Source organism: Oikopleura dioica, chromosome 2 (assembly GCF_907165135.1).
Source record: "Oikopleura dioica chromosome 2, OKI2018_I68_1.0, whole genome shotgun sequence".
In the NCBI taxonomy this organism is placed as follows: Eukaryota; Metazoa; Chordata; class Appendicularia; order Copelata; family Oikopleuridae; genus Oikopleura; species Oikopleura dioica.
Window position 1 is genome coordinate 2,762,125 of NC_137292.1, and position 22,522 is coordinate 2,784,646.

A 22,522-nucleotide genomic window follows, 5' to 3' on the forward strand; every position below is an offset into this window, starting at 1 on the left:
TTAGTCAGAATCATAATTTTTATTGACGATCTTAATCACAGGTTTGATTGTAGAACGTTTTCGATTTTATTTCAAATCATCATCAGTACTAATTAAAGTTATAAGGAAGAACATTTGTAAAATACCTCTGTTTATGAGAAAGCGAACTTACGCTAACTGAAATCAAAAACGCGAGAAGGCGAAAACAAGCGTTTTTGATTTCAGTTAGCGTAAGGTCGCTTTCTCATAAACAGAGGTATTTTACAAATGTTCTTCCTTATAACTTTAATTAGTACTGATGATGATTTGAAATAAAATCGAAAACGTTCTACAATCAAACTTGTGATTATTAACGAAGTCAACCATCTACATATTGACGATCTTATTTTGGTCGAAATTTGCTTGTCAGATCTTAAAACCCTACTCATATCAAACGAGTTATTTTTCGCGAGCGTGACTTTTATTACTGATTTTATTTATTGTTATGTGATTTTTTCTTGTCTTTTTACGATTTTTACCAATTTTAACGCCACATTGTGAGATTTCGTCAGAGAAAATGAGGCTAAGGTTTATTTTTTCGTATTTTTTTCTGTGCACTTCTGCAACTACAACGACAACAACTACAACTACAACGACAACGACAACGACAACGACAACGACAACGACAACAACAACGACAACGACAACGACAACGACAACAGCAGCTTGTGTCGAGTTCCGAAACATGGGCGTTTCAACATTTGCTTTTTCAACTGCTCAGGAAAGATGCCAAGAAATAGGAGGTGACTTGCCATTTTTCAATAACGAGCAAGAATTGGATGCCTACAACGCTGTAAGATGTCATCGAAACGAGTGGGTCGGAATCCAACTTACAAATGGAAGCACCTGGACAAATATGAATGGTGTTGAGAGCACTGTTTTGAATTGGGCTAGTGGACAGCCGAGCAGCGGGGAAGATTGCACTTATAGCAGCAATTATTTTAGCACAAACCAAGAAAAGGTAGTGCATTTTTGGAAGACTAATAAGCTTTCTGTATTTGGCCTACCGGCTAGGGTAGGCCAAGAAAAAAGTAAAGTCTCATTTCAGCAAATTTTATTGCAGATTCTGATAGATCTCGACGAGGCGAACATTTTGATACCCAATACAAGTAGGCAAGTTGAGGGGAAGACCTCCGAAATCGGTATTCAAAACTGTACTTTTTTGCGTAGGCGGGGTTTTAGTATTCAAGTTTTACTGTTTTTCTCAGTCAGAAAGTTTTTGAAACTCACTTTACAAAGGCCCACTGTAATGACCTCTGAAAGTTTGAACAGGATCTGAAGACTTCATCCTTTTCTGGCCTACTTTACTACCGGCCAATGAAAACCCAGATCCATAAAATCACTTCCTGTTCTTGGTTCTGTCCAGTCTTCGCATAAATGGCACGATTGGAGTTGCAATGCAGGTTATTATTTCTCTTGCCGAATTGACCACAACACAAGCTGTGAGGACGCCAATATATCAACAACTGCAAGATCAACAACATGTGGGGGAAACATCAGCGATTTTCAAACGATCACTTCCCCCGGCTTCGATTCTGATTGCCTCGCGTATTTTAACGATCTCAATTGTGTCTGGACTATCGAGCTTGGCGACGTTGTTGGCTTCAACATTGTCAAACAAAACTTCCAGCTCGAGAGCAGGAGTACCAATACCGGCAATTGCTTTGATTATGTGCAAATAACGGACGGCACAGGAATCCCGAAAACTTTCTGCGGGACCGAATTCGAAACCTTATCCATCCAAGGTGGCTCTGCCACGATTTTGTTTGAGAGTGACGAGACGGTTACGACTAAGGGATTTCAGTTTGACCTCACGGCAGCGACTTTAACAAGGTTAATTTTGATTCTTTTACGTTTTTCTTCATAAATTAAGCCATCCGATCTTCTCTTTGGACTGTTCTGAAATGAACTTCAATCTCACTCTTGATCAGAATACCTTCGACTTCTTTTTTAACAGGGCGGAATTTACGAACAGAATTGTCTTTGACACGCCTTGCTCCCAAAATAATATAATATCGTCTAAATCAGGTTCAAAGTAAAATAAGATTCGAGACCAAAATTTTTTCGAAGTTAATTTTGATGAATGCGGAGTTACGAGCAAAGCTAAAGAAGACCTATCGAAAATTGATTTTACGTTAAACTTTGCGGTCGAGGAGAGACTCAATGTAAGTTGAAATTCTGAAGCTAGACATTTTCAATAATTTCAGTTGACTGATGCCCTGACTCTTACTCCTTTTCAATTCACTTGTTCCGTCGACTCCGACTTTTCGAGCAATATAACTTTGGTAAATTTTTCCTCTTTGTAAAACTGCTTATCACGATTAAGAGCATCGATGATATTAAACAAACTAACAAAACATCTCTGGTCATTCCTTCCGAACTCGGGTCGCCCGATTTCTGCGAGTATACCAGCTCCCAGACTTGTGATCTCAACACGCTCTCAAAGATTCAAGTCGGGAGTGAGATCGTAATTGATTTTGACAAGTTGGAGAAGGGATTTGGGATGCGTATTGACTCCATCAAAATTAAAGCGACCTCTAGCTCTTCTGACGAGATTTCTTTAGGTAAGAGAGATTTTCTTAAAGAAAAAGAGATGGAACGAAAACTTTTAGTAACTGATGGATGTGCTCAATTCAGCACTGATTCAGTCTCAACGAATGGTCGGACTTTCAAGTGGAAAGTTTTCAGATTCACAACTTCACAAGAAATTCACTTTGAGGCGAGTTCTCCTCCTTGATTTCAGAAAAACACGGCTTCATTTCAGTTCTCCCAATTAATTTGTGATGTCTACGACAATGTCTTCTGCAATGGAGTCTCGAACTGCTCTCTCGTCGGAAATGACGCATTATTTTCATCTTTGACAAGCAACAGTAGAAAACGAAGGAGTGCTTCTCGGGAGACAGCGATTCTTAGACATGAGTTTTAGAATAATCGATAATATAAGATTAAAGAAGGTTTCGAACTCAAATAAGACACAAAATTATCGTCGAAGATTCAACAAATCCAATCGTTCTGTCTAACATCGATGGGATCTACGTTATCAGAGGAGCGTGAATTTCGTGATGTTGTATGTTTTTGAAAGAACTTAACCCTGTCTCGAGCTAGGGTCGGCACCGACCACCATTTTTCGTGGTCGGTTTGGTCGGTCCCCGTGAAAAGAGGCCGAATCCGTGGTCGTTTTGGTCGGTCGGGTCGGCTTTTTCGGTCGGTTTTTTTGGTCGGTTTTTTTAAAGAGCAAAATTAACATTTGTCAACATTCTTCTATCGCACACAGCCCTCGAGGGCCTCGGATCGAAGCATTTTACTGTGACAGTCGATTTGCCATGAAAAGTTAAATTTTCAAAAGCTTTAGCCCGGACTCGCCGTCGATTTTTCTCTTGTCGCCGGAGAGAAATAAAAAAAAATCGCTAAAATGCGTAGGTTAAAACCGACCAAAAACCGACCAACCCGACCAAAAGACACAAAAAAACCGACCAAAACCGACCAAAAGCCGACCATCCAAAATCGAGGTACAAAATCTGAGGTCGGGCTGGTTGGTGCCCATAAAAACCCGACCATTTCCGACCAGGTCGGGTTTTTTGGTCGGGTCGGTGCCGACCCTAGGTCTCGAGCGCTTAAAATTAGCCTATCTCGAGCGCGAGCGCATCTTCATGCGCTCGTGGTCTAGAAGATTTTTTGCCAGATGCCAAATAGAGGCAATTTCTCTTGAAATGGCTTATTTTCCACGTCTCCGAGACCTAGAAAACACCAACATGCGCGTCTTAGGCAAGAATAATCCATTGTGAGTGGTTAGATTTGCGAAAAAATCTTCTAGACCACGAGCGCATGAAGATGCGCTCGCGCTCGAGATAGGGTTAAAGACAATGTCTATTTTCTTGTCAAGTCTGTACATTCTGCGATGTCTAATAAACATCATGAAAATCAACAAAAACTCTCTAGATCCGCCGTAGAGCCTCGTTCCAGACGTGCTTGGTGTCTATTACGTAACGCGCTTTCACCATCTTCCGAACCCGTGACACACACGCGACCACACAGTTTACCTGCCTTGGTCACAAGTCACCCGGGCGCCCATTGGCCCTCAGCAGAATTTTATTCTTATTGTCAGAAGGCAAAACAGAAAGAAAAAAGAAAACGACTTTGATTTAATTTCAAAAGAGAGCGGTTTCTGATTCTTTTTTGAAATCTAAAAAGAAAACTAACGATTTGAAGATGTCGGTTGCCATGAAGATTAAACGAGTTAAGGTGAGATCACGTGATAATTTCTTTTTGACGAAGATGGTGTTTCAGGTGAACAGCGCTTCCGAACTGCCAGAAAACGCCGCTGAAACTCCCGGAGGAACCATGTTCGCCTTCACTCCCGGTGGAACTAAGATCATCTACGACCGGGACTTCCTCCTCCACCTCAAGCATTCTCCAGCTTCAAAGGTAAGAATGCTAGGGGAGAGCTACTTTTCTCTCTTTTTCCTTGACAATTTTGATTTTGTGAAGATAAGACAGTTTTGTTTAAACTCTTCAATTAACAAATTATGCTTAAAAACGTTCTACAATTGTTTCTAGGGAAAACCAAACCTGCCAAATATTCCAGGTGTTACCACCCCGACTTCTCCACTTGCTACAGGTAAAATCGGCTTTGATTTAACGGAACTCGTTGTGAAAAACTAAAATACGAAGGAAAAACTTCTGAAATTGAGCTTTAAATTTTGATAAATTTGACAATTTCGGGCTTGAGTCACGGTATTTTCTTGATATGATGAGCCGAAAACAACGATACTATCGGTATCTATTCATTTTCAATCAGCAACACGAGTTGAACTCTGAAAATCAAATTAGTTTTTACGTATGATTTTGAGAAAGACAAAATTGCCCTGTATTTTGTAACCATATCAAAACCAACAGAGCGTCATTTCGCGGAATGAAAACAAAATGACATCCTCGTACGAACGGGCCGATCATTTTGGGCTAAATATTCCCGAAACCAGGAAGTTTGTTCAACAAACCTTTTCAAAAAGAATCAACTGAGTCAGACATTTTCTTACTTTTTTTAAATTATTCGAGAACAAACGTGTCTCATTAATTAGTTTCAAGTAGGGAAAATAAATAGCTGGCTCAGACAAGCCTATTTTAAGAGCACTTAATTTCCAATTAAAGTTTTATTTTTTCTAAAACTCTCTTTTAGAGTCCTGCAGCGGCACTATCAAAGAAGAAAAGGAACCAGAAGTCGAAGAGGAGCAAGAAGAAGAGCAACATGACGATGACATGGAGCTCTAGAAACTTCAAACCAAAATCACGATCCCTAAACTGACTAGTAGCTATTCTTTTTTGCGAGGAATACCTGTATCACTGCTCAAAAAGTACAAATAAAAATAAAAAAACGAAATCGAATGACGCATTTTAGGAGAAATTGACGCAGGCTTGGGCTAAAATGAAAGTCGTAAACGCTTTTTAACGTGTTTTGGGGTCATAGTCTCGAGGACATCGTGATATGGAGAGTTCAAGTTCGGCCTCTCCTCTCAACAAAAAGGAAGTGGACCAACTTGACCTTATTTTTTTGTCTGTAAGGGCCTCAAAATCATTTTTATTGGGAAGAGATCCTGTAGCACTTAGTTTAAGTCTTGAGAAAAGATAGCTTTTCGAAAAGATTCTGAGTCAGGCTATTCAAAAAGTCAAGAAGTTTCAAATTTCCATAACCCGCATCTCCTCAAAGCGCTGCTAGTGCATAAGTACCCGAACCCTTGGAATTTCAGAAGAAAGGATCACCTGCACTTTAAAGCGTCCAATCTTGGGAACGCTTAATGCAAAGTACCTTTTAAAAGTACCCTTGTGCTGGCAAGATAAAGAGCAGACTGTGGTCGGAAACGCTTACCATTTTTCCCGTGTTCGGGAGATATGGATCAGCCCATGCAAAAGTGGCATGTTTGAGAATGCCACGCCCGGCCGCAAGCATCAGCAGGGTATTTTCCGCAAAATACGATGTTCTTTCTATTTTCGGGAACCGCTTCCGCTCAGTTACGAAAACGAAAGTTCATGCTTCTATATTTTACCGTAAATTGGATATCCAAATTTTACGTATATTCGGCTGATAAAGATGCCTCACTTTCCACGTGGCATAAATTAGAATAACACCGACTTTCATTATCGACAAAAGCCGATTATCGCATCGCTCGCTCTTATCGTTGAGGATTGTGATAAGGATGCAAATTTCGTGCTTCGTAAATACAGGAGAGGTCTGGAACGTATAACGCGCTCTTCCGTTTACTCTCAGCGCGTCATCCTAATTTTCAAGAGCTTGATGCTAAGCACGAACGCTGCTTCTCAGAATTGTGCGCAAGTTTGTTGTTGGGTCAGACAAGTTCTGTCGTCAAAATAATTGCTTAACTAACGAGAGGGAAATGTTATAAAGCTTTTGGTAAAACTCAAAGATTCATTTTCATAACATTTGAATTTAACATCAATAAATTTAACTTAATTATTTATGCTGGATAAATTAAGCCACATAAAGAACTGAATTATTCTCTAGTTACCACGTTCTTTGCGTACAGATGTCCGCCAAAAAACAACATACCATAGGTAGATATATATTAAACAATATACATGATATAGAAAAGGGTGTAACCTAAATCAAAAAAAAATTATTTATTAATGGAAAAATAGAGCAAAATTTTAAAATTGAATTCCATTTTAACTTTGATTTCATTCAAATGGTTATCATATCATAATGATCGATGAGTACGGTACTATTTGGAGGGCGCCTTATTCCGAACGCTGGAATATGGAATTTCCTAGGTGGCGCTTTCAAACCCGCGCTTGAGTAAAACCCTATCTCCATCTGCTCTCGTCAGTCAATTTCTTCGACGCGAAAAAATTGAGAACACTTCAAAATGAAGTTGCTCGCCACCGTTGTTACCCTCGCTGCTGCACGAAAAGGTGAGAATTTCAGAGACAAAACTAAGATTAACCGATTTTCTAGACTCATGCAACAACACTCCACCAGAGGGAACCATCATCCTCGGCCATGACGAGAACTTCAACTACGCCGTCACTGCCGAAGACGTCGCCAACTGGTCCGCTTGTGGCCCCAACGCCGACTGCACCAAAATCCGAGGCTGGAACTTCGAGTGTGCCTGTAAAGAAGGTTTCATCGATTACGCCCCAGAAGACTACCGAAAGGGCTCGTGCTACGATTCCTGCTTCACCGCTGTCATCCCAGACAACTCATCTTGCGATGTCGATGCTGACGGCAATGCTTTCTGGACCTGCGATGACGGTTACTACCAGTCTTCCGTAGAAATCGAAGGATCCGGTTCCGGAGACGCCGAATTCGAAGACGTTTGCTTCTTTGACTCTTGCGCTACCGATCCATGCGCTGACAACGCCGACTGCGCTGCCGATGGTGACTCCCACGTCTGCTCCTGCTCCGCTGGATTCTTCGACTTCAACGGTGATGCTTCACTCTGTGTTCCAGACAACTGTGCTGCTGGTACTGGTGGATGTGATGCCGACGCTACCTGCTCCGTCGATCTTCCCGATGAGGACGGCAACGGTCAGAACTCCTGCACTTGCAACGCCGGCTTCTACGGCGATGGAGAGGAATGCTTCGTCGACTCTTGCGCTCTGAGCCCATGCCAAGATGACGCCACCTGCGCTAACGTTGGTGATGACTTCACCTGTACTTGCAATGAAGGCTTCTACCTCGGATACGCTCCATATGAAGGTTCCGGTGAAGGTTCCACCTGGGACGACCCAGCAGCCTGCCACGTCGATGTCTGCGCTTCCGCCAACCCATGCGATGTCGATGCTGCTTGCACCAACAACGCTGATGGTTCCACCAGCTGCGCTTGCAACGCCGGCTTCTATGGTGACGGATACGAGTGCTTTGTCGATTCCTGTGCCCTCAGCCCATGCCAGGCCGACTCCACTTGCGCCAACGACGGAGATGACTACACCTGTACTTGCAATGCTGGTTTCTACTACGGTACCGTGTCTGTCGAGGGCTCTTCCGGAGACTGGAGAGACGAGGACGCCTGCCATGTTGATGTCTGCGCTTCCGCCAACCCTTGCGATGCTGATGCTTCCTGCGCCAACAACGCTGATGGCTCCCAGACTTGCACTTGCAACGCCGGTTTCTACGGTGACGGAATTGAATGCTTCGTTGACTCCTGCGCCCTCAGCCCATGCCAAGCCGACTCCACTTGTGCCAACGAAGGTGATTCGTTCTCTTGCACTTGCAACGCCGGTTTCTACGAAGGCTTCACGACCGTTGAAGGATCTACTGGAGACTTCCGAGACGAGGTCGCTTGCCATGCCGATATCTGCGATTCTGCCTCTAACCCATGCAATGCTAACGCCTCGTGCGACAACAACGCTGATGGTTCCCAAACTTGCACTTGCAACTTTGACTTCAAGGGTGACGGTGTCGACTGTACCGATATTGGTCTCTTGAACCAGGCCGAGATCCTTGCTAGACTTTCTGACTTCGACTCTGACGCAGCTGGTATCGACGATCCCAAGATCGCCAAAAAATTCAACAAGGCCATGGGCAAGTACCCAACCAGCCATGTCGACAACTACGTGTCTGAGTGCATGAACAAGCGAGAGGTTAATGCTCTCATCGAAGAAGCTGAAGCTGACGACATTTCCGCAGAAGAAGAACTCCTTGGATGGGATATCTCCGATGCCTGCTCTTATGCCTAGGGTCCACGCTCAAAAAATGAAACTTTTTAAATATTGCTTTTGGGCTGTTTTCATCAATATAAAAGTTAAAGATCTCGAAGAAAAGAGTAAAATAAACAAAATTTCAACCCGATATAAAAAAGGGTTGAGGAGTTATGACGAAGAAACACCCAGAAAACCATGAAGAACGACTCGAAAAAATTTTTAATCAACACAGGGGAAATTGAAGCCCTTTTTTAACCCTAAATCGACCATAAATTTTTTGGAGGATGAAGTTCTTCGTCAGTAATCCCGTAAATATGGCGCAAAAAATGCGAAAATCAGCGGCGCGCAGCTCGCTGAGCGCGCGACCGCCTAAGGGCACCGCAAGGGTGGCCGCGACGAAACTTCTTCAGAAATTCATAATTTTCAAATAAGTATTAGTTAAAATAAAATAATAATAAAGAAGTCGGAAAAATATGATGAAAAAACTAAAAAAAGAATAAATTTTCAACAAAGTCATAAATTTTGAGAAAATTTAGAAATTTTTTTCTGTTTTGTAAAGACCATAATATAAAAAAATAAATGAAAAATAAGAAAAACTAATAATACGGGTGAGGGTGGGGTTGGGGACATGGCTGGGCTAAACAAAATCAGCCGGGTAGAGTTGACGGCCTATGTCAAGCCCATTTAATTTTAAAAGCCAGGGATGGGGCTGAGACGGCCCGAAGGGCCGTCAAGCCCATTTAATTTTAAAAGCCAGGGATGGGGCTGAGACGGCCCGAAGGGCCGTCAAGCCCATTTAATTTTAAAAGCCAGGGATGGGGCTGAGACGGCCCGAAGGGCCGTCAAGCCCATTTAATTTTAAAAGCCAGGGATGGGGCTGAGACGGCCCGAAGGGCCGTCAAGCCCATTTAATTTTAAAAGCCAGGGATGGGGCTGAGACGGCCCGAAGGGCCGTCAAGCCCATTTAATTTTAAAAGCCAGGGATGGGGCTGAGACGGCCCGAAGGGCCGTCAAGCCCATTTAATTTTAAAAGCCAGGGATGGGGCTGAGACGGCCCGAAGGGCCGTCAAGCCCATTTAATTTTAAAAGCCAGGGATGGGGCTGAGACGGCCCGAAGGGCCGTCAAGCCCATTTAATTTTAAAAGCCAGGGATGGGGCTGAGACGGCCCGAAGGGCCGTCAAGCCCATTTAATTTTAAAAGCCAGGGATGGGGCTGAGACGGCCCGAAGGGCCGTCAAGCCCATTTAATTTTAAAAGCCAGGGATGGGGCTGAGACGGCCCGAAGGGCCGTCAAGCCCATTTAATTTTAAAAGCCAGGGATGGGGCTGAGACGGCCCGAAGGGCCGTCAAGCCCATTTAATTTTAAAAGCCAGGGATGGGGCTGAGACGGCCCGAAGGGCCGTCAAGCCCATTTAATTTTAAAAGCCAGGGATGGGGCTGAGACGGCCCGAAGGGCCGTCAAGCCCATTTAATTTTAAAAGCCAGGGATGGGGCTGAGACGGCCCGAAGGGCCGTCAAGCCCATTTAATTTTAAAAGCCAGGGATGGGGCTGAGACGGCCCGAAGGGCCGTCAAGCCCATTTAATTTTAAAAGCCAGGGATGGGGCTGAGACGGCCCGAAGGGCCGTCAAGCCCATTTAATTTTAAAAGCCAGGGATGGGGCTGAGACGGCCCGAAGGGCCGTCAAGCCCATTTAATTTTAAAAGCCAGGGATGGGGCTGAGACGGCCCGAAGGGCCGTCAAGCCCATTTAATTTTAAAAGCCAGGGATGGGGCTGAGACGGCCCGAAGGGCCGTCAAGCCCATTTAATTTTAAAAGCCAGGGATGGGGCTGAGACGGCCCGAAGGGCCGTCAAGCCCATTTAATTTTAAAAGCCAGGGATGGGGCTGAGACGGCCCGAAGGGCCGTCAAGCCCATTTAATTTTAAAAGCCAGGGATGGGGCTGAGACGGCCCGAAGGGCCGTCAAGCCCATTTAATTTTAAAAGCCAGGGATGGGGCTGAGACGGCCCGAAGGGCCGTCAAGCCCATTTAATTTTAAAAGCCAGGGATGGGGCTGAGACGGCCCGAAGGGCCGTCAAGCCCATTTAATTTTAAAAGCCAGGGATGGGGCTGAGACGGCCCGAAGGGCCGTCAAGCCCATTTAATTTTAAAAGCCAGGGATGGGGCTGTGACAAAAAAAAGAGGGATAAACATTTTTAGAATTTAGATTTTTAAATTTAATTTAGAAGAACCGAGTTTTTATTAAATTGTTATTAATGAAAGTTATTTTTAGTTAAATTTTATGTTTTCATTCCTTAAAAATATTTTATTTTACATTTATTATGGCAGAAAAAGAGAAAAGCCAAATTTTATATCAAAGAAAATTTGTTTTCTTTGTGGACACCCTTGCAGCGCCTGAGGCATCGCGCCGCGCGCTCTTTGAAAATGGCTCAGAATTTACGAAAAATTGTCGATTTCTTAAAAGTTAGGCCATCCTCCAAAAAACAGATTTCAGTTTCGAATTATTTATACAAAATTTCATATTTTTAACATTTTAAATTTTTAAAAACGGGTGTTCTTGGGTGATTTTGCATTTTCGCCCACTTTGTGGCCTCATAATTTCTCAACCCTTTTATAGATTTTTTTTGTTCAAGTGTCAAAATGCTTGTTTTTTATAGTTGTCTTTCATATCTAATTTTTGGAATTATACGAGCATTATTTCGGGTAGCTATTTTTTGAGCGTGGACCCTACTTATGCCAAGGATCTTGCTGTAAGAACTTTAAAAGAGTTACTGTTTCTGACTAAATTTTTAGACCGCCAACAACCGATTCCTGAAGCGATGGGCCTGCGTCGACCAGTGGAACTTTAACGCTGATGCCAAGGACCTCAAGAAAGAAAACAAGAACCTCCGAAAGAAGATGAAGAAGGTCGAAAAGAAACTCAAGCAGTTCTCGAGCAAGGTCAACGCCGCCCTCAAATGCTAATTTTCTCTTTCCTTCTGTTATCAAGAATTTGAAATCCGCAAATTTTTGATAAATTAACTTACCTCACAAGATCAACTACTCCTTTATGTTCAATAAACATATTTCAAGAATACTTTCTTGCGTTTTTATTGTGTTGTCAAAATATTGTGATTTCTAAAATAAAGAAATGTAGCTGAGATTTTGAGCAATAAATTTATTAAAAACTCACATTGTTGCGAATAGAAAAATATAGATTTCTTTTTAGGTTCTTTTAGGCAATAAAATTGAGAAATCAGTATTTTCATGCATGGACAAGAATACAGAGAGCGCCTCATTTTTCAATAAAATATTGCCTCCACATATCGAATGACCATTCATTTTTACGTATAAAAGGGGGGGTCACAATTACGGGCAAATTCTTCCCGAAGCACACAATTACCACACAATATAACGGGTTCAATATTCTTCCCTGGGCTTACTAAGTTAACGGGTTTCAGATTCGCGAAATGAATTGAGCGCCCATGGCAAACTTGCTCTTCGTTTTTTTCTAGAAGTGTAGTTTGGATTTTCTAGAAATGCCAAGAACAAAATTCAATTGGTTCGCCGATTTCAAGTTCAACTGAGTTCGCTCAATTCATTTTGAGAATCTGAAACCCGTTAACTTAGTGAGTCTAGGGAAGAATATTGAACCCGTTATAATTGTGTGCCGCGGGAAGCATTTGCCCGTTATAATTGTGACCCCCCCTTTTATAACGTTTAGAATTACCTCGGGTACCTGATTTACTGCCGCTTTTTTGGCACCAAAATTTCGAAAATCCGGCATTAAATTGGAATCGATCTTGGAATTGATTTGGTCGAGATTTTTGGTTATTAAAAGAGTCTGTAGACAGAGTTTTTTGTTAACTGCTTTTGATTTTAAGCGATACTACTCAAAACAACATAATGGACAATCAAAAAAGGGCTATTTACAGACGAAATAATTCTGCATGCAGAATAGTGCTGCATATAAGAAAAACAACTTCTATCAAAGAAGCCGCGAGAGTAGAGTCTCTTTCTGAAAGTCCGTCATCTTCAAAAATAAGTTCCCTACAAGAAGTCGCGAGCAAGGACCGTTAATAGTTCTGCATTCGGCAGAATAGTTTTGTTGAGCGCAGAATAGGCTATTCTGAATAGCTCTTCTTTTTGCAGAATAGTTCCATTTTTTGCAGAGTAGTTCTACATGCAGAAAAGTTTCGACCACCTCTCCGAAAAAAGCGGCATTAAATTGGAATTTGCAGGTTACCGATTTTTCAAAAAAAGCGGCATTAAATTGGGCGGCATTAAATCGGGTACCCGAGGTAAATGATTCGCAAATCCTCTTCCTCATCCTACTCTTTCTCAAAACTAGAAGAATTATTTGTAACGTTTTTTGAAAGACGAATTCAGTATGGATCGTGTTTGAAATACAAACAAGTTATGAGTATTTTGAAAAGTGGAAGCACGAGACAAACGCATTTCTTTTAGTCAGGAAATGATCCCTAGGTGGCGTTTGGCTTAGTTCGCGAGTACCATCATAATTCTAGAAAATATGCTCATTCGGTTTCTTTCAACGCGGCTGACACACAAAAAACTTTTTTACCGATGAAGCTCCTGGCGACTGTCATAGCAGTTGCTGCAGCGAGAAAAAGTAAACGCCTTGATTACATCAGAGATTACTTTCACTAAGAGATAGACTTTCAACTTAAATATTTCAGACTCATGCAGCAACACGCCACCAGTAGGCACTATCATCCTCGGACATGACGAGAACTACAACTACGCTGTCACCGCCGAAGACGTCGCCAACTGGTCTGCCTGTGGTCCCAATGCCGACTGCACAAAGATCCGAGGCTGGAACTTCGAGTGTGTCTGTAAGGAAGGTTTCATCGATTACGCACCAGAAGACTACCGAAAGGGCTCATGCTTTGATTCCTGTTTCACCGCCGTAATCCCAGACCACTCCACATGCGATGTCGACGCCGACGGCAACGCTTTCTGGACCTGCGATGACGGTTACTACCAGTCCTCCGTAGAAATCGAAGGATCCGGTTCCGGAGACGCCGAATTCGAAGACGTTTGCTTCTTTGACTCTTGCGCTACTGACCCATGTGCTGATAACGCCGATTGCACCGCCGATGGTGACTCCCACGTCTGCTCCTGCTCCGCTGGATTCTTCGACTTCAACGGTGATGCTTCTCTTTGCGTCCCAGACAACTGTGCCGCTGGTACTGGTGGTTGTGATGCCGACGCTACCTGCTCCGTCGATCTTCCCGATGAGGACGGTAACGGTCAGAACTCCTGCACTTGCAATGCCGGCTTCTATGGCGATGGAGAGGAATGCTTCGTCGACTCTTGCGCTCTGAGCCCATGCCAAGATGACGCCACCTGCGCTAACGTCGGTGACGACTTCACCTGTACTTGCAACGAAGGCTTCTACCTCGGATACGCTCCATATGAAGGTTCAGGTGAAGGTTCCACCTGGGACGACCCAGCGGCCTGCCACGTCGATGTCTGCGATTCTGCCAACCCATGTGATGCTGACGCCGCTTGCACCAACAACGCTGATGGTTCTACCAGCTGCGCTTGCAACGCCGGCTTCTACGGTGACGGATACGAATGCTTCGTCGACTCCTGTGCCCTTAGCCCGTGCCAGGATAATTCTGCTTGCGAAAACATCGGTGATGATTACACCTGCACATGCAACTTCGGATATTACCTCGGTTTTGCACCCTACGAGGGATCTGGAGAGGGCTCAACCTGGGAAAATCCTGATGCATGCCATGTTGATGTCTGTGCCTCCGCAAATCCATGCGATGTCGATGCTGCTTGCTTCAACAATCCGGACGGCTCTCAATCCTGCGCCTGCAACGACGGTTTCTACGGTGATGGATACGAGTGTTTTGTTGATTCATGCGCCCTCAGCCCTTGCCAAGATGACGCAACGTGCGCCAACGTTGGTGATGAGTATACGTGTACATGCAATGACGGCTTCTACCTCGGTTACGCTCCATATGAAGGATCCGGCGAAGGTTCTACCTGGGACGATCCAGCTGCTTGTCACATCGACGTCTGTGCCTCCGCGAACCCATGTGACGCTGATGCTGCTTGCTCCAATAATGACGATGGTTCACAAAGCTGTTCTTGTAACGATGGATTCTACGGGGATGGCTATGAGTGCTTCGTCGATTCTTGCGCTCTAAGCCCATGCCAGGCTGACTCAACCTGTGCCAATACTGGTGATAGCTACACGTGCACATGTAACGAAGGTTTCTACCTCGGTGAAGATAGCGAAGGTGATGATGCCTGTCATGTTGATGTTTGCGACTCTGCTAACCCATGCGATGTCGACGCCACTTGCTCGAACGAGATTGACGGATCCCAAAGCTGTGTTTGCAACGATGGATTCTACGGCGACGGTGATGAATGTTTCTTCGACTCTTGCGCAACCAGCCCTTGCCAAGTCGATTCAACTTGCACCAACGAAGGCGACTCGTTTTCATGCACCTGTAATGCTGGTTTCTACGAAGGCACCACAACTGTTGAGGGGTCAACTGGCGATCTAAGAGACGAAGTTGCTTGCCACGTCGATGTCTGCGCTTCTGAAAGCAATCCATGCGATTCCAACGCTTCTTGCGACAATAATGCCGATGGCTCCCAGACTTGCACTTGCAACTTTGACTTCAAGGGCGACGGAGTCACCTGTACTGACATTGGTCTTCTTAATCAAGCTGAAATTCAAGATCGACTTGCCGCTTTTGACTCGGATGCCGCTGGTATCGACAATTCCAAGGTTGCCAAGAAGTTCAACAAGGCCCTTAAGAAGTACCCAATGAAACATGTCGACAACTACGTATCTGAGTGCATGAACAAGCGCGAAGCCAATGCTATCATTGAAGCTGCTGAAGCTGATGATATTTCTGGACAAGAAGAAGAGCTTCTCGGCTGGGACATCAGCGATGCCTGCTCTTATGCCAAGGATCTTGCTGTAAGATACTCTTAGATTTTCAGGTTTAAGCATATTTTCTAGACCGCCAACAACCGATTCCTGAAGCGATGGGCCTGCGTCGAACAGTGGGGCTTTAACGTTGGTGCCAAGGACCTCAAAAAGGAAAACAAAAACCTCCGAAAGAAAATGAAAAAGTCAGAAAAACAGCTCAAGCAGTTCACAAGCAAAGTCAACGCTGCCCTTGGCTGCTAGATCATCCCTTTAAAAATTTGAAAGATTTGAAGCCTGCAAATTTTTCTTATTTTTTGCATGACAATAAAAAAGCTACATAAAGTCAAACTAAAACACAGTTTTACATTTCTATTTCCGACGATTTTGGCCTTTCAGAGTTTCTTGCATTTTTGTTGTAACAAAAAATCGTGTAAACAAGTTTCCGTTCACAAAATACGGCGTTTCTTGCCAAAACTCAAAGTGCTCCATAGAATACGAGTTGCCAAAACAAAACTAGCAATTACCATTCATTTTGTACGAATCTCGCTAGAAACCGCGTTTGGACACAGTAATTTCTAGCTCTAGCATTTTTCCGCAAGCCACAAAAAGATAACACGCGCGTTCTTTTTGAAGGAGAATTTTAGGAATCCAGACTAGCTATTTTCCCTTTTGGATAAGCAGGATTTTGGCTAGGCGAAAATAATAAGAGAAGGTAAATTTTGAACGAAAAATTTGACGTCATTTTTTTATTTGCATCACATGGCAAGAAGACTTTTCCATCCAGTTCTATCTCTCAGCCAGGTCGCAAATCTCACTCGGAATTTTAACAGCTCAAGGTAAAAGTCTAAAACTCAAAAATGCATTTTCAAGGGGAGAGATTACTCACTTGCATTGAGATTCAGTATCCAGCGCACTATTGTATATCTATACGCCGTTTGATAAGTCCACTTCATGATTGCTATCTGACGTTTGCCTGCTTTAGAATCAAGAGGGTAAACTTTTGCAAGTATCTCCCGGTAAGATTCGTCTGAAAAGAAACACGTTGGCCCATCGCGTAATTCAATAGTTTTCTTACCAACTGCTTCACCGTGGCATCCGTTGAAGTCCATGGCAAGATCGACTGCGTATCGGATAAAAGGATACAGGAGGCCGTAGTTGTCTGAAACTGCTCTTGCCATGGGCTCGAATTCCTTTGGCGGCTGGAAAATAGGATCATTACTTTTTGTTCAGGGGTTGATTTTGTGAACCTTTATAAGTGAAGGGAGCAAGCAATATTTTGCCATATCATAGACGGTTCTTTTCGCCCCAAGAACAGACCCAGAGAACGGATTGTACTCGTCCTTCAATCCATGCAAGTGACCCATCACGCGCCAGAAATACAAGTAATCGTGGAGATCTTTTGATTCTTCAACACCGAAACCTTCGGGGGCGATTGTAATGCTCCCGACGAAACCGACCAGAGTAAAGGCAAGATCAGATTGAGAGACCCACTCTAGAACTAGTTTAAAAGGTAAGGTTGATAGAGCGAAACTAACGATCGCCATTCTCGTTTTTCCGATCTTTAGTGATTCGTTGAGCCACTGATTTGTGAATGAGGCGGACTTGTTTCAGAGACTTATGTCCCTCTTTGAAACGATTTTCATTGCTCTAGAATCTATAATACGTTCAGAAAATTAAAAATCTGATCGATTCCTGAGCTCGGGTCCCAAACATCAGAGTAAATCCACGAACGAACATGAATGCCAGTATGATTGTATCTCCAGTAAGCCTTGTTTTTCTCGTCCGATTTTCCAGTGTAAACAAGAACGTCTAGCAGACTCTTGAATGTCAATCCGGACAGTAACGATATCACCATGCTACAGTTACCACTTAGCCGTTGTCATTCTTATCTCGATACCTGAACATGCAAGCAGCCACGTGATTTTTATAGTATCGCCTTCCGTTTTGAAATCTTTCATCGTCGTACCAATCCGGCTTCGTCAACGGCCCGTCAAAGAGCCCCTTCTCTTTACTCCCTTCGAGGATTTTTTCAAACTTTGATTCGTCTTCCATTTTAAAGACAAGAATAATTCCGACGCACCAGAACTAAGGGCGTGGTACTTACTCAGTACAAGCCTTATTAAAATCAATATTTGCACGCTGCAATTTTTACGGACAAAAATAGAATATTGAAAATTTTTTTCTTCTTGGTGACAAAAGCTTTCCATGAATTATACAGAAACGATCATTCTGTATTCTCCACATCTATCGTTGCAAAAAGTCCATGATTGCCTTCAGTCAAATTTCAAGAGAGCTTATTTCTCCAAGTGAAAAGCGCTTTCATCATAAGTCACTTTCTAATGATTCTTTTTAGCGATCACACATAAATAAAGACTCTCATTTTCCTCTTCGCCGCAAAAATGAACTTCTTTTTCAAAGAATGGCTTTTAAGAAATCCGGAGAAATTCGAAAAGTATGCGCGAATGTTTGGCGCTAAAAGAGCTGCCCCGCTTTACATGTCCCAAGCAGTAAGTTCTCGCATTTTAGATAAAATATTTTCAATTTTTAGCAATTGTGTGCTCATTCGAAAACGGTCAACCAACTGTATGCTCTTTTTGTTACTGTCATCATCATTATACTTGCATCCTTAATAATCGTCCAGCTGAATCTTGGCTTGTCGATCTCCGGGATTTTCAAATATTGTTGTGGATCATTTTGTAAAGAAAGAGGTAAGTCTCTTACTCTGAAATAATTTTTCTCTTCACTTTTCAAGAGAAACGAGGTCAAACGAGCCGCGGTAAAAAATTGAAGCGAAGAATTTCTAGCCTGAAAAAGCACTCGCGAACTTCGCTAAGAACCCTCTCGGTGATCTCAGAAGAGAAGGATAAAACCGACTTGAGCTCGTCTGAAAAGTCTAAAAATTCGATGATCTCGAAAAACTCATAAAAATAAATGTTTTCCTGTTGTTGAATACAAAATGACTTGAAGTTCAGAGCCACAATAGTAGGAGACCAATTTGCATCGCCGAATTTCCGCAATTTTACGTTTTACGAGAGCTTGATTTTCTTTTGTTTTCGAAATAAAAATGCTCCTCCTTGATTTCAACACGAGAAGATTTCAAACCCAGCAATTTTGTTTTACAAAGAGACGTATTTTCTGCTTGGCGTAATTCGAAAGAATCAGAACTCGCGAAAGTCGTTCGTGTGTGGGCCCTTCTGAGCGGAATCGAGCTAATATTTGCTCAACTCAGAATTCTAACAAGAATTTCAGGCAAAAAAGAGTTTCGAATTCTAGTTTGATGGAGTCTGTAAATGAACAGACAGAGTGGCCAGTTTATGAGCCGAAAAAGTCGAGAAGGACACAGTTGATAGAGACTGGAGTGATAACAGGGATTGTTTGTTTGACTTTGGTCTACTTTATTGTCTGGCATTTCAGGGACAACAGAAAGGTATGAGAATATAAAGGTATTTTGAGGTCAGAAAGTCTCAAAAGAAAGTTAATTTTAGCAAGAAATACAGCATTAAATCAATTATTGAGATTAAAAAGTCGTCAAAAGAATGCCCAAAAGCAAAGGAGACTTTCATGCCTCATACATACGATACCATCACTGCTTCTAGGTAAACAAACAATCATCTAAACTTTTCTACAGTATCTTCTTCAGGACAATCGCCTGTGAGCTGAGCGAATATAGTGCGAAAAACTCACCAAAGATGCCAAGAACTAAGTCCGTTCCTGAATACGTTCTGTAAAAAAAAAGAGCTCAGTAATCCAAATCCTCCAAGTTCAAATCATCAATTTCCACAAGTTCAACCACTTTTCCTCAAATAATCAAATAAATTTCTCTTGTCTCCATCTCGTAGTAAAAATGCAGGAACATCGCCTGAGGCATGGAACGTACAGCGCTGGTACGGCCAATCGACACTGAACAACCTCGATCTTCAGAAACAGTTAGAAAGATAGGGTCTGGAATGTTTTCAGCAGAAAATTAGTCGAAAAATCAAAGAGAGAAAGAAAAGATGAGCTGCAAGCTCTCCTGCTCAAGATGCTTTCTGTACTTTTTGAATGTCCTGTATATTACTTCCGGGATGTTTTTGCTTGTTGCGGGAAGCTTAGGAAGAGTTCAAACTTGACAATAGGAGAGTTTATTGACGAATCACGTCGTTCCATGGAAGAAACTTGTTACAGATTCAGAATCATTTTATAATTTTTTTCAGTAATGTTTTTTGAAATAAAGATTCTCAGTATAAATGAAGTTTTTCAAATAAACTTAAAAATGAATTCTCATCTTTTTATTGTATATTCTCCCGAATTAATCCATTCTCTCGTATATTTGCGATTTTCCCTCGATTTACGGGATGTTAATAAAAATGTTTCATTATAAAAAATTTTGGCAAATATTTTTTTATCCCTTTTTTGTTACTACAGCGTCATATGACAAACGTCATCTGTCAAAAGCCTTGAGCAAAGACTGCCCTAGTATTATCACCGTAATAAGTTTGAACTCTATTAAGTAATTACAAATACAAGTAGCTTACGTGAGTTCATAATTTATCGACCTGAGATCGCTCCGATCTTCCAAGGCATTTACATGATGATATCTGCCGGCGTTGGCCTATTCCTACTCGGTATTATTGGATGCGCAGCTGCCGTCAGACAAAATAGGCCAGTGTTCTTTAATCTCGATTTCAGGGATCTCATTTCGTATGAGCATTATTATTTTCGAACATATGGAAAAGATGCGGGCTTGGCTTATTCCTGGCGTTGACTGTAACGATCCTGCTTATACAGTGGATCGGAGCGATCGTCACATTTGTCAATTATCCTGAAGGGAAGACATTTGTCAAGAAAACAATGGATATTTATTCAAATGAGGAGATTCTATCTCCTTGCCTGGAAATTGAGGATCAAAATAAAAGGTGACTTCGGATATCCTTTTTCAGCTCTAGTCAGGACCCTGACTCAGGTTGCCGAGCTCAAGACCAATTGATAAAACCTAACCCTAACGAAAGAAATCTTGAAGATAATTATAAAATTTAGGGAATTGTGCTTTGTACAGAAGAAATTCAAAGTCGAAAAATCAGGCTGGGCGGATGTGCTCATGAATGGCCGCTGGACTCAAAATTCCGAAGAGCGAGAGATGCTGTATGAAATCGCGTCACCGATGGTTTCAGTCGTTTGGGAGGATATCCAGAAGAAAAATCAATGCTGCGGTCTCAGTGGGCAGAATGATTGGATCGACTCGCATTTTCAGAAGATTCCTGCGACTTGCTGTAATGAAGGTAAAAAACCTCCGACACAAATAACTCTTGTTATCAAAATTCTAGATAATTTGACGGAAAGAAGCGAAATTGCCCGAGACAATCGGCAAGTAAGCCGGAGTTACTGTACAAAAGGGGCGAGTAATTTCATCGGCTGCGAAGAAAAAGCACTCTTATACGCGCATCTAACAGGGATAGCGTTTTTCTTTTCGTTTATTTCTGAACTGCTGGGAATTATTGTAACTTCTGTATATTTAAAACAATTGAAAGAAGAAAAATCGCCGAAAATTATTCAAGAAAAGATGTAAAAAAAATTTATTCAAATAAACTTTCATATTCACCATATTCTCCATCTCCTATGAAAAAAAGTTGTGAACCTAAGTCGCACGAGTTCGATTCCCGACAAATTAAGTTTTTTTATCGAAAGAAGTTACTTTTTGTTAAAATTGCGCAACGAAAGAAATCAAGTCTACAATGGACGAAATAAATCGTAATTAACGTGCTGGATAAAAATTTTTCAAATCGAGTTAATTTTGCTTTTATCGGATTCAGCGTGTTCGAAAACCTAGGAAAAAATAGTACTTTTTGACTTCGGGTGTGAAATAGCGATAAGCGCGGCACTTCAAAAGTGAAAAGTATGTCACTTTTGGAAATAGATTTCTAGCGATGCGTCAATGATATAAAAATTCTAATCGTACAGACTTTTAGATAATTGTCTAATCTAGTTGGCACTTTTTTAAAATCTTCAAAAAGTTAATGTTTACCCTACTTTTCGAGCGATTATGATCACCCAGCGCGCCCGCTCTCATTTTTCGTCCGCTGAACTCACGCTGGGGAGTCCCGCTGGGGACCAGGCGGACGTTGATTACCACTCGATTTTCAGACGGTTCATCTTTGAGCGCTCGAAAGGTAGGGTAAACATTAACTTTTTAAAGATTTTAAAAAAGTCCCAACTAGATTAGACAATTATCTAAAAGTCTGTTTAGTTAGAATTTTTATATCATTGACGCATCGCTAGAAATCTATTTCCAAAAGTGACATACTTTTCACTTTTGAAGTGCCGCGCTTATCGCTATTTCACACCCGAAGTCAAAAAGTACTATTTTTTCCTAGGTTTTCGAACACGCTGAATCCGATAAAAGCAAAATTAACTCGATTTGAAAAATTTTTATCCAGCACGTTAATTACGATTTATTTCGTCCAATGTAGACTCTACAATGTACGTTTCTGTATCGTCACCTCCAGTGCATCGTTACTCTAGTCCTTTTAGGAGGGGAAGCCAGATTCGAGATCGAACCAAAAGAGCGCCGTGGCCAATTGGCGCCACACTCGCGCCCCTTCCAATTTAAATTATCGCAGTTTTTAAAATGAAAAAATAAATTCTTTAAAGTGCATCTCCATAAATCGACTCAAAACGAAACACCCAGGCTTCCGCCAAGAAGAAAGATGCAGAAAATAGAGAAATTCCAGAAAATTGAAGAACCTAAAATTTCTAGAAAAAAATATAAAATAATGATATTTTAGAATTTTAATTGTTGACAGTTGAAATGGCCCACAACAGTCCTTCATAAAAACACGTAATTTTGACATAAAATCATCGAGAAAATTCTCATTTTAGCGTAAAATTGATAATATCTGCGTTAAATATCATTTCATTCAATTATTCTTTTTTTATATTTCTTCGTGAAAATGCAGACTTTGCAGTCTTTTACTC

The 22,522-nt window shown here is 42.1% G+C and overlaps 7 protein-coding genes across 8 annotated transcripts; 6 read left to right on the forward strand and 1 right to left on the reverse strand.

Annotated features, from left to right (window-relative positions):
• Positions 1-535: 535 nt before the first annotated feature.
• Positions 536-2,782, forward strand: LOC145697484 (uncharacterized). Its single transcript, XM_081774694.1, has 7 exons — positions 536-979; positions 1,385-1,851; positions 1,892-2,046; positions 2,089-2,183; positions 2,226-2,303; positions 2,345-2,582; positions 2,631-2,782. Exons 1-7 carry the CDS (start codon positions 536-538, stop codon positions 2,753-2,755), a joined length of 1,602 nt encoding a protein of 533 aa, XP_081630820.1. The 3' UTR covers positions 2,756-2,782.
• Positions 2,783-4,105: 1,323 nt separating this feature from the next.
• Positions 4,106-5,381, forward strand: LOC145698647 (eukaryotic translation initiation factor 4E-binding protein 2-like). The gene is made up of 4 exons (XM_081775861.1): positions 4,106-4,260; positions 4,306-4,443; positions 4,576-4,636; positions 5,195-5,381. Exons 1-4 carry the CDS (start codon positions 4,228-4,230, stop codon positions 5,284-5,286), a joined length of 324 nt encoding a protein of 107 aa, XP_081631987.1. The 5' UTR covers positions 4,106-4,227; the 3' UTR covers positions 5,287-5,381.
• A 1,430-nt stretch (positions 5,382-6,811) lies between these two features.
• Positions 6,812-11,747, forward strand: LOC145698613 (uncharacterized). 2 transcript variants are annotated; one of them, XM_081775819.1, is made up of 4 exons: positions 6,812-6,942; positions 6,986-8,705; positions 11,411-11,423; positions 11,467-11,747. In XM_081775819.1, exons 1-4 carry the CDS (start codon positions 6,897-6,899, stop codon positions 11,635-11,637), a joined length of 1,950 nt encoding a protein of 649 aa, XP_081631945.1. In that variant the 5' UTR covers positions 6,812-6,896; the 3' UTR covers positions 11,638-11,747. The 2 variants fall into 2 exon arrangements, with proteins under 2 accessions (XP_081631945.1, XP_081631946.1); XM_081775820.1 differs by having other exon boundaries at positions 6,986-8,710; positions 11,415-11,423; positions 11,467-11,582.
• A 1,406-nt stretch (positions 11,748-13,153) lies between these two features.
• LOC145697627 (uncharacterized) lies at positions 13,154-15,918 on the forward strand. The gene is made up of 4 exons (XM_081774844.1): positions 13,154-13,282; positions 13,350-13,949; positions 14,064-15,619; positions 15,662-15,918. Exons 1-4 carry the CDS (start codon positions 13,237-13,239, stop codon positions 15,830-15,832), a joined length of 2,373 nt encoding a protein of 790 aa, XP_081630970.1. The 5' UTR covers positions 13,154-13,236; the 3' UTR covers positions 15,833-15,918.
• A 386-nt stretch (positions 15,919-16,304) lies between these two features.
• LOC145698624 (uncharacterized) lies at positions 16,305-17,631 on the reverse strand. Its single transcript, XM_081775833.1, has 7 exons — positions 17,469-17,631; positions 17,264-17,427; positions 17,107-17,196; positions 16,819-17,063; positions 16,647-16,770; positions 16,458-16,598; positions 16,305-16,415 (listed from the first exon to the last, which is right to left on the reverse strand). The coding sequence occupies exons 1-7, from the start codon at positions 17,621-17,623 to the stop codon at positions 16,327-16,329; spliced, it is 1,008 nt and encodes a 335-aa protein (XP_081631959.1). The 5' UTR covers positions 17,624-17,631; the 3' UTR covers positions 16,305-16,326.
• Positions 17,632-18,763: 1,132 nt separating this feature from the next.
• Positions 18,764-19,394, forward strand: LOC145698648 (uncharacterized). Its single transcript, XM_081775862.1, has 3 exons — positions 18,764-18,998; positions 19,088-19,167; positions 19,212-19,394. Exons 1-3 carry the CDS (start codon positions 18,849-18,851, stop codon positions 19,297-19,299), a joined length of 318 nt encoding a protein of 105 aa, XP_081631988.1. The 5' UTR covers positions 18,764-18,848; the 3' UTR covers positions 19,300-19,394.
• A 21-nt stretch (positions 19,395-19,415) lies between these two features.
• LOC145697628 (tetraspanin-8-like) lies at positions 19,416-21,135 on the forward strand. The gene is made up of 5 exons (XM_081774845.1): positions 19,416-19,455; positions 20,062-20,212; positions 20,287-20,466; positions 20,588-20,829; positions 20,875-21,135. Exons 1-5 carry the CDS (start codon positions 19,416-19,418, stop codon positions 21,114-21,116), a joined length of 855 nt encoding a protein of 284 aa, XP_081630971.1. The 3' UTR covers positions 21,117-21,135.
• The last annotated feature ends 1,387 nt before the right edge of the window (positions 21,136-22,522 follow it).

Excerpts from the sequence above, each read along its gene's own strand:
- LOC145697484 (XM_081774694.1), top strand. The coding sequence starts at position 536 with ATGAGGCTAAGGTTTATTTTTTCGTATTTTTTTCTGTGCACTTCTGCA. Across the intron at positions 1,852-1,891 it reads ACGGCAGCGACTTTAACAAG|CCATCCGATCTTCTCTTTGG; the intron begins GTTAATTTTGAT and ends TCATAAATTAAG. Across the intron at positions 2,047-2,088 it reads TATAATATCGTCTAAATCAG|TTAATTTTGATGAATGCGGA; the intron begins GTTCAAAGTAAA and ends ATTTTTTCGAAG.
- LOC145698647 (XM_081775861.1), top strand. The coding sequence starts at position 4,228 with ATGTCGGTTGCCATGAAGATTAAACGAGTTAAG. Across the intron at positions 4,261-4,305 it reads TGAAGATTAAACGAGTTAAG|GTGAACAGCGCTTCCGAACT; the intron begins GTGAGATCACGT and ends ATGGTGTTTCAG. Across the intron at positions 4,637-5,194 it reads GACTTCTCCACTTGCTACAG|AGTCCTGCAGCGGCACTATC; the intron begins GTAAAATCGGCT and ends ACTCTCTTTTAG.
- LOC145698613 (XM_081775819.1), top strand. The coding sequence starts at position 6,897 with ATGAAGTTGCTCGCCACCGTTGTTACCCTCGCTGCTGCACGAAAAG. Across the intron at positions 6,943-6,985 it reads CCTCGCTGCTGCACGAAAAG|ACTCATGCAACAACACTCCA; the intron begins GTGAGAATTTCA and ends CCGATTTTCTAG.
- LOC145697627 (XM_081774844.1), top strand. The coding sequence starts at position 13,237 with ATGAAGCTCCTGGCGACTGTCATAGCAGTTGCTGCAGCGAGAAAAA. Across the intron at positions 13,283-13,349 it reads AGTTGCTGCAGCGAGAAAAA|ACTCATGCAGCAACACGCCA; the intron begins GTAAACGCCTTG and ends TAAATATTTCAG. Across the intron at positions 15,620-15,661 it reads CTTATGCCAAGGATCTTGCT|ACCGCCAACAACCGATTCCT; the intron begins GTAAGATACTCT and ends CATATTTTCTAG.
- LOC145698624 (XM_081775833.1), bottom strand. The coding sequence starts at position 17,623 with ATGGAAGACGAATCAAAGTTTGAAAAAATCCTCGAAGGGAGTAAAGAG. Across the intron at positions 17,197-17,263 it reads TGTTTGGGACCCGAGCTCAG|AGGGACATAAGTCTCTGAAA; the intron begins GAATCGATCAGA and ends ATCGTTTCAAAG. Across the intron at positions 17,064-17,106 it reads GAAAAACGAGAATGGCGATC|AGTGGGTCTCTCAATCTGAT; the intron begins GTTAGTTTCGCT and ends AACTAGTTCTAG.
- LOC145698648 (XM_081775862.1), top strand. The coding sequence starts at position 18,849 with ATGGAGTCTGTAAATGAACAGACAGAGTGGCCAGTTTATGAGCCGAAA. Across the intron at positions 18,999-19,087 it reads ATTTCAGGGACAACAGAAAG|ATTAAAAAGTCGTCAAAAGA; the intron begins GTATGAGAATAT and ends TCAATTATTGAG. Across the intron at positions 19,168-19,211 it reads GATACCATCACTGCTTCTAG|GACAATCGCCTGTGAGCTGA; the intron begins GTAAACAAACAA and ends TATCTTCTTCAG.
- LOC145697628 (XM_081774845.1), top strand. The coding sequence starts at position 19,416 with ATGCAGGAACATCGCCTGAGGCATGGAACGTACAGCGCTG. Across the intron at positions 20,213-20,286 it reads GCTGCCGTCAGACAAAATAG|ATGCGGGCTTGGCTTATTCC; the intron begins GCCAGTGTTCTT and ends CATATGGAAAAG. Across the intron at positions 20,467-20,587 it reads ATTGAGGATCAAAATAAAAG|GGAATTGTGCTTTGTACAGA; the intron begins GTGACTTCGGAT and ends TATAAAATTTAG.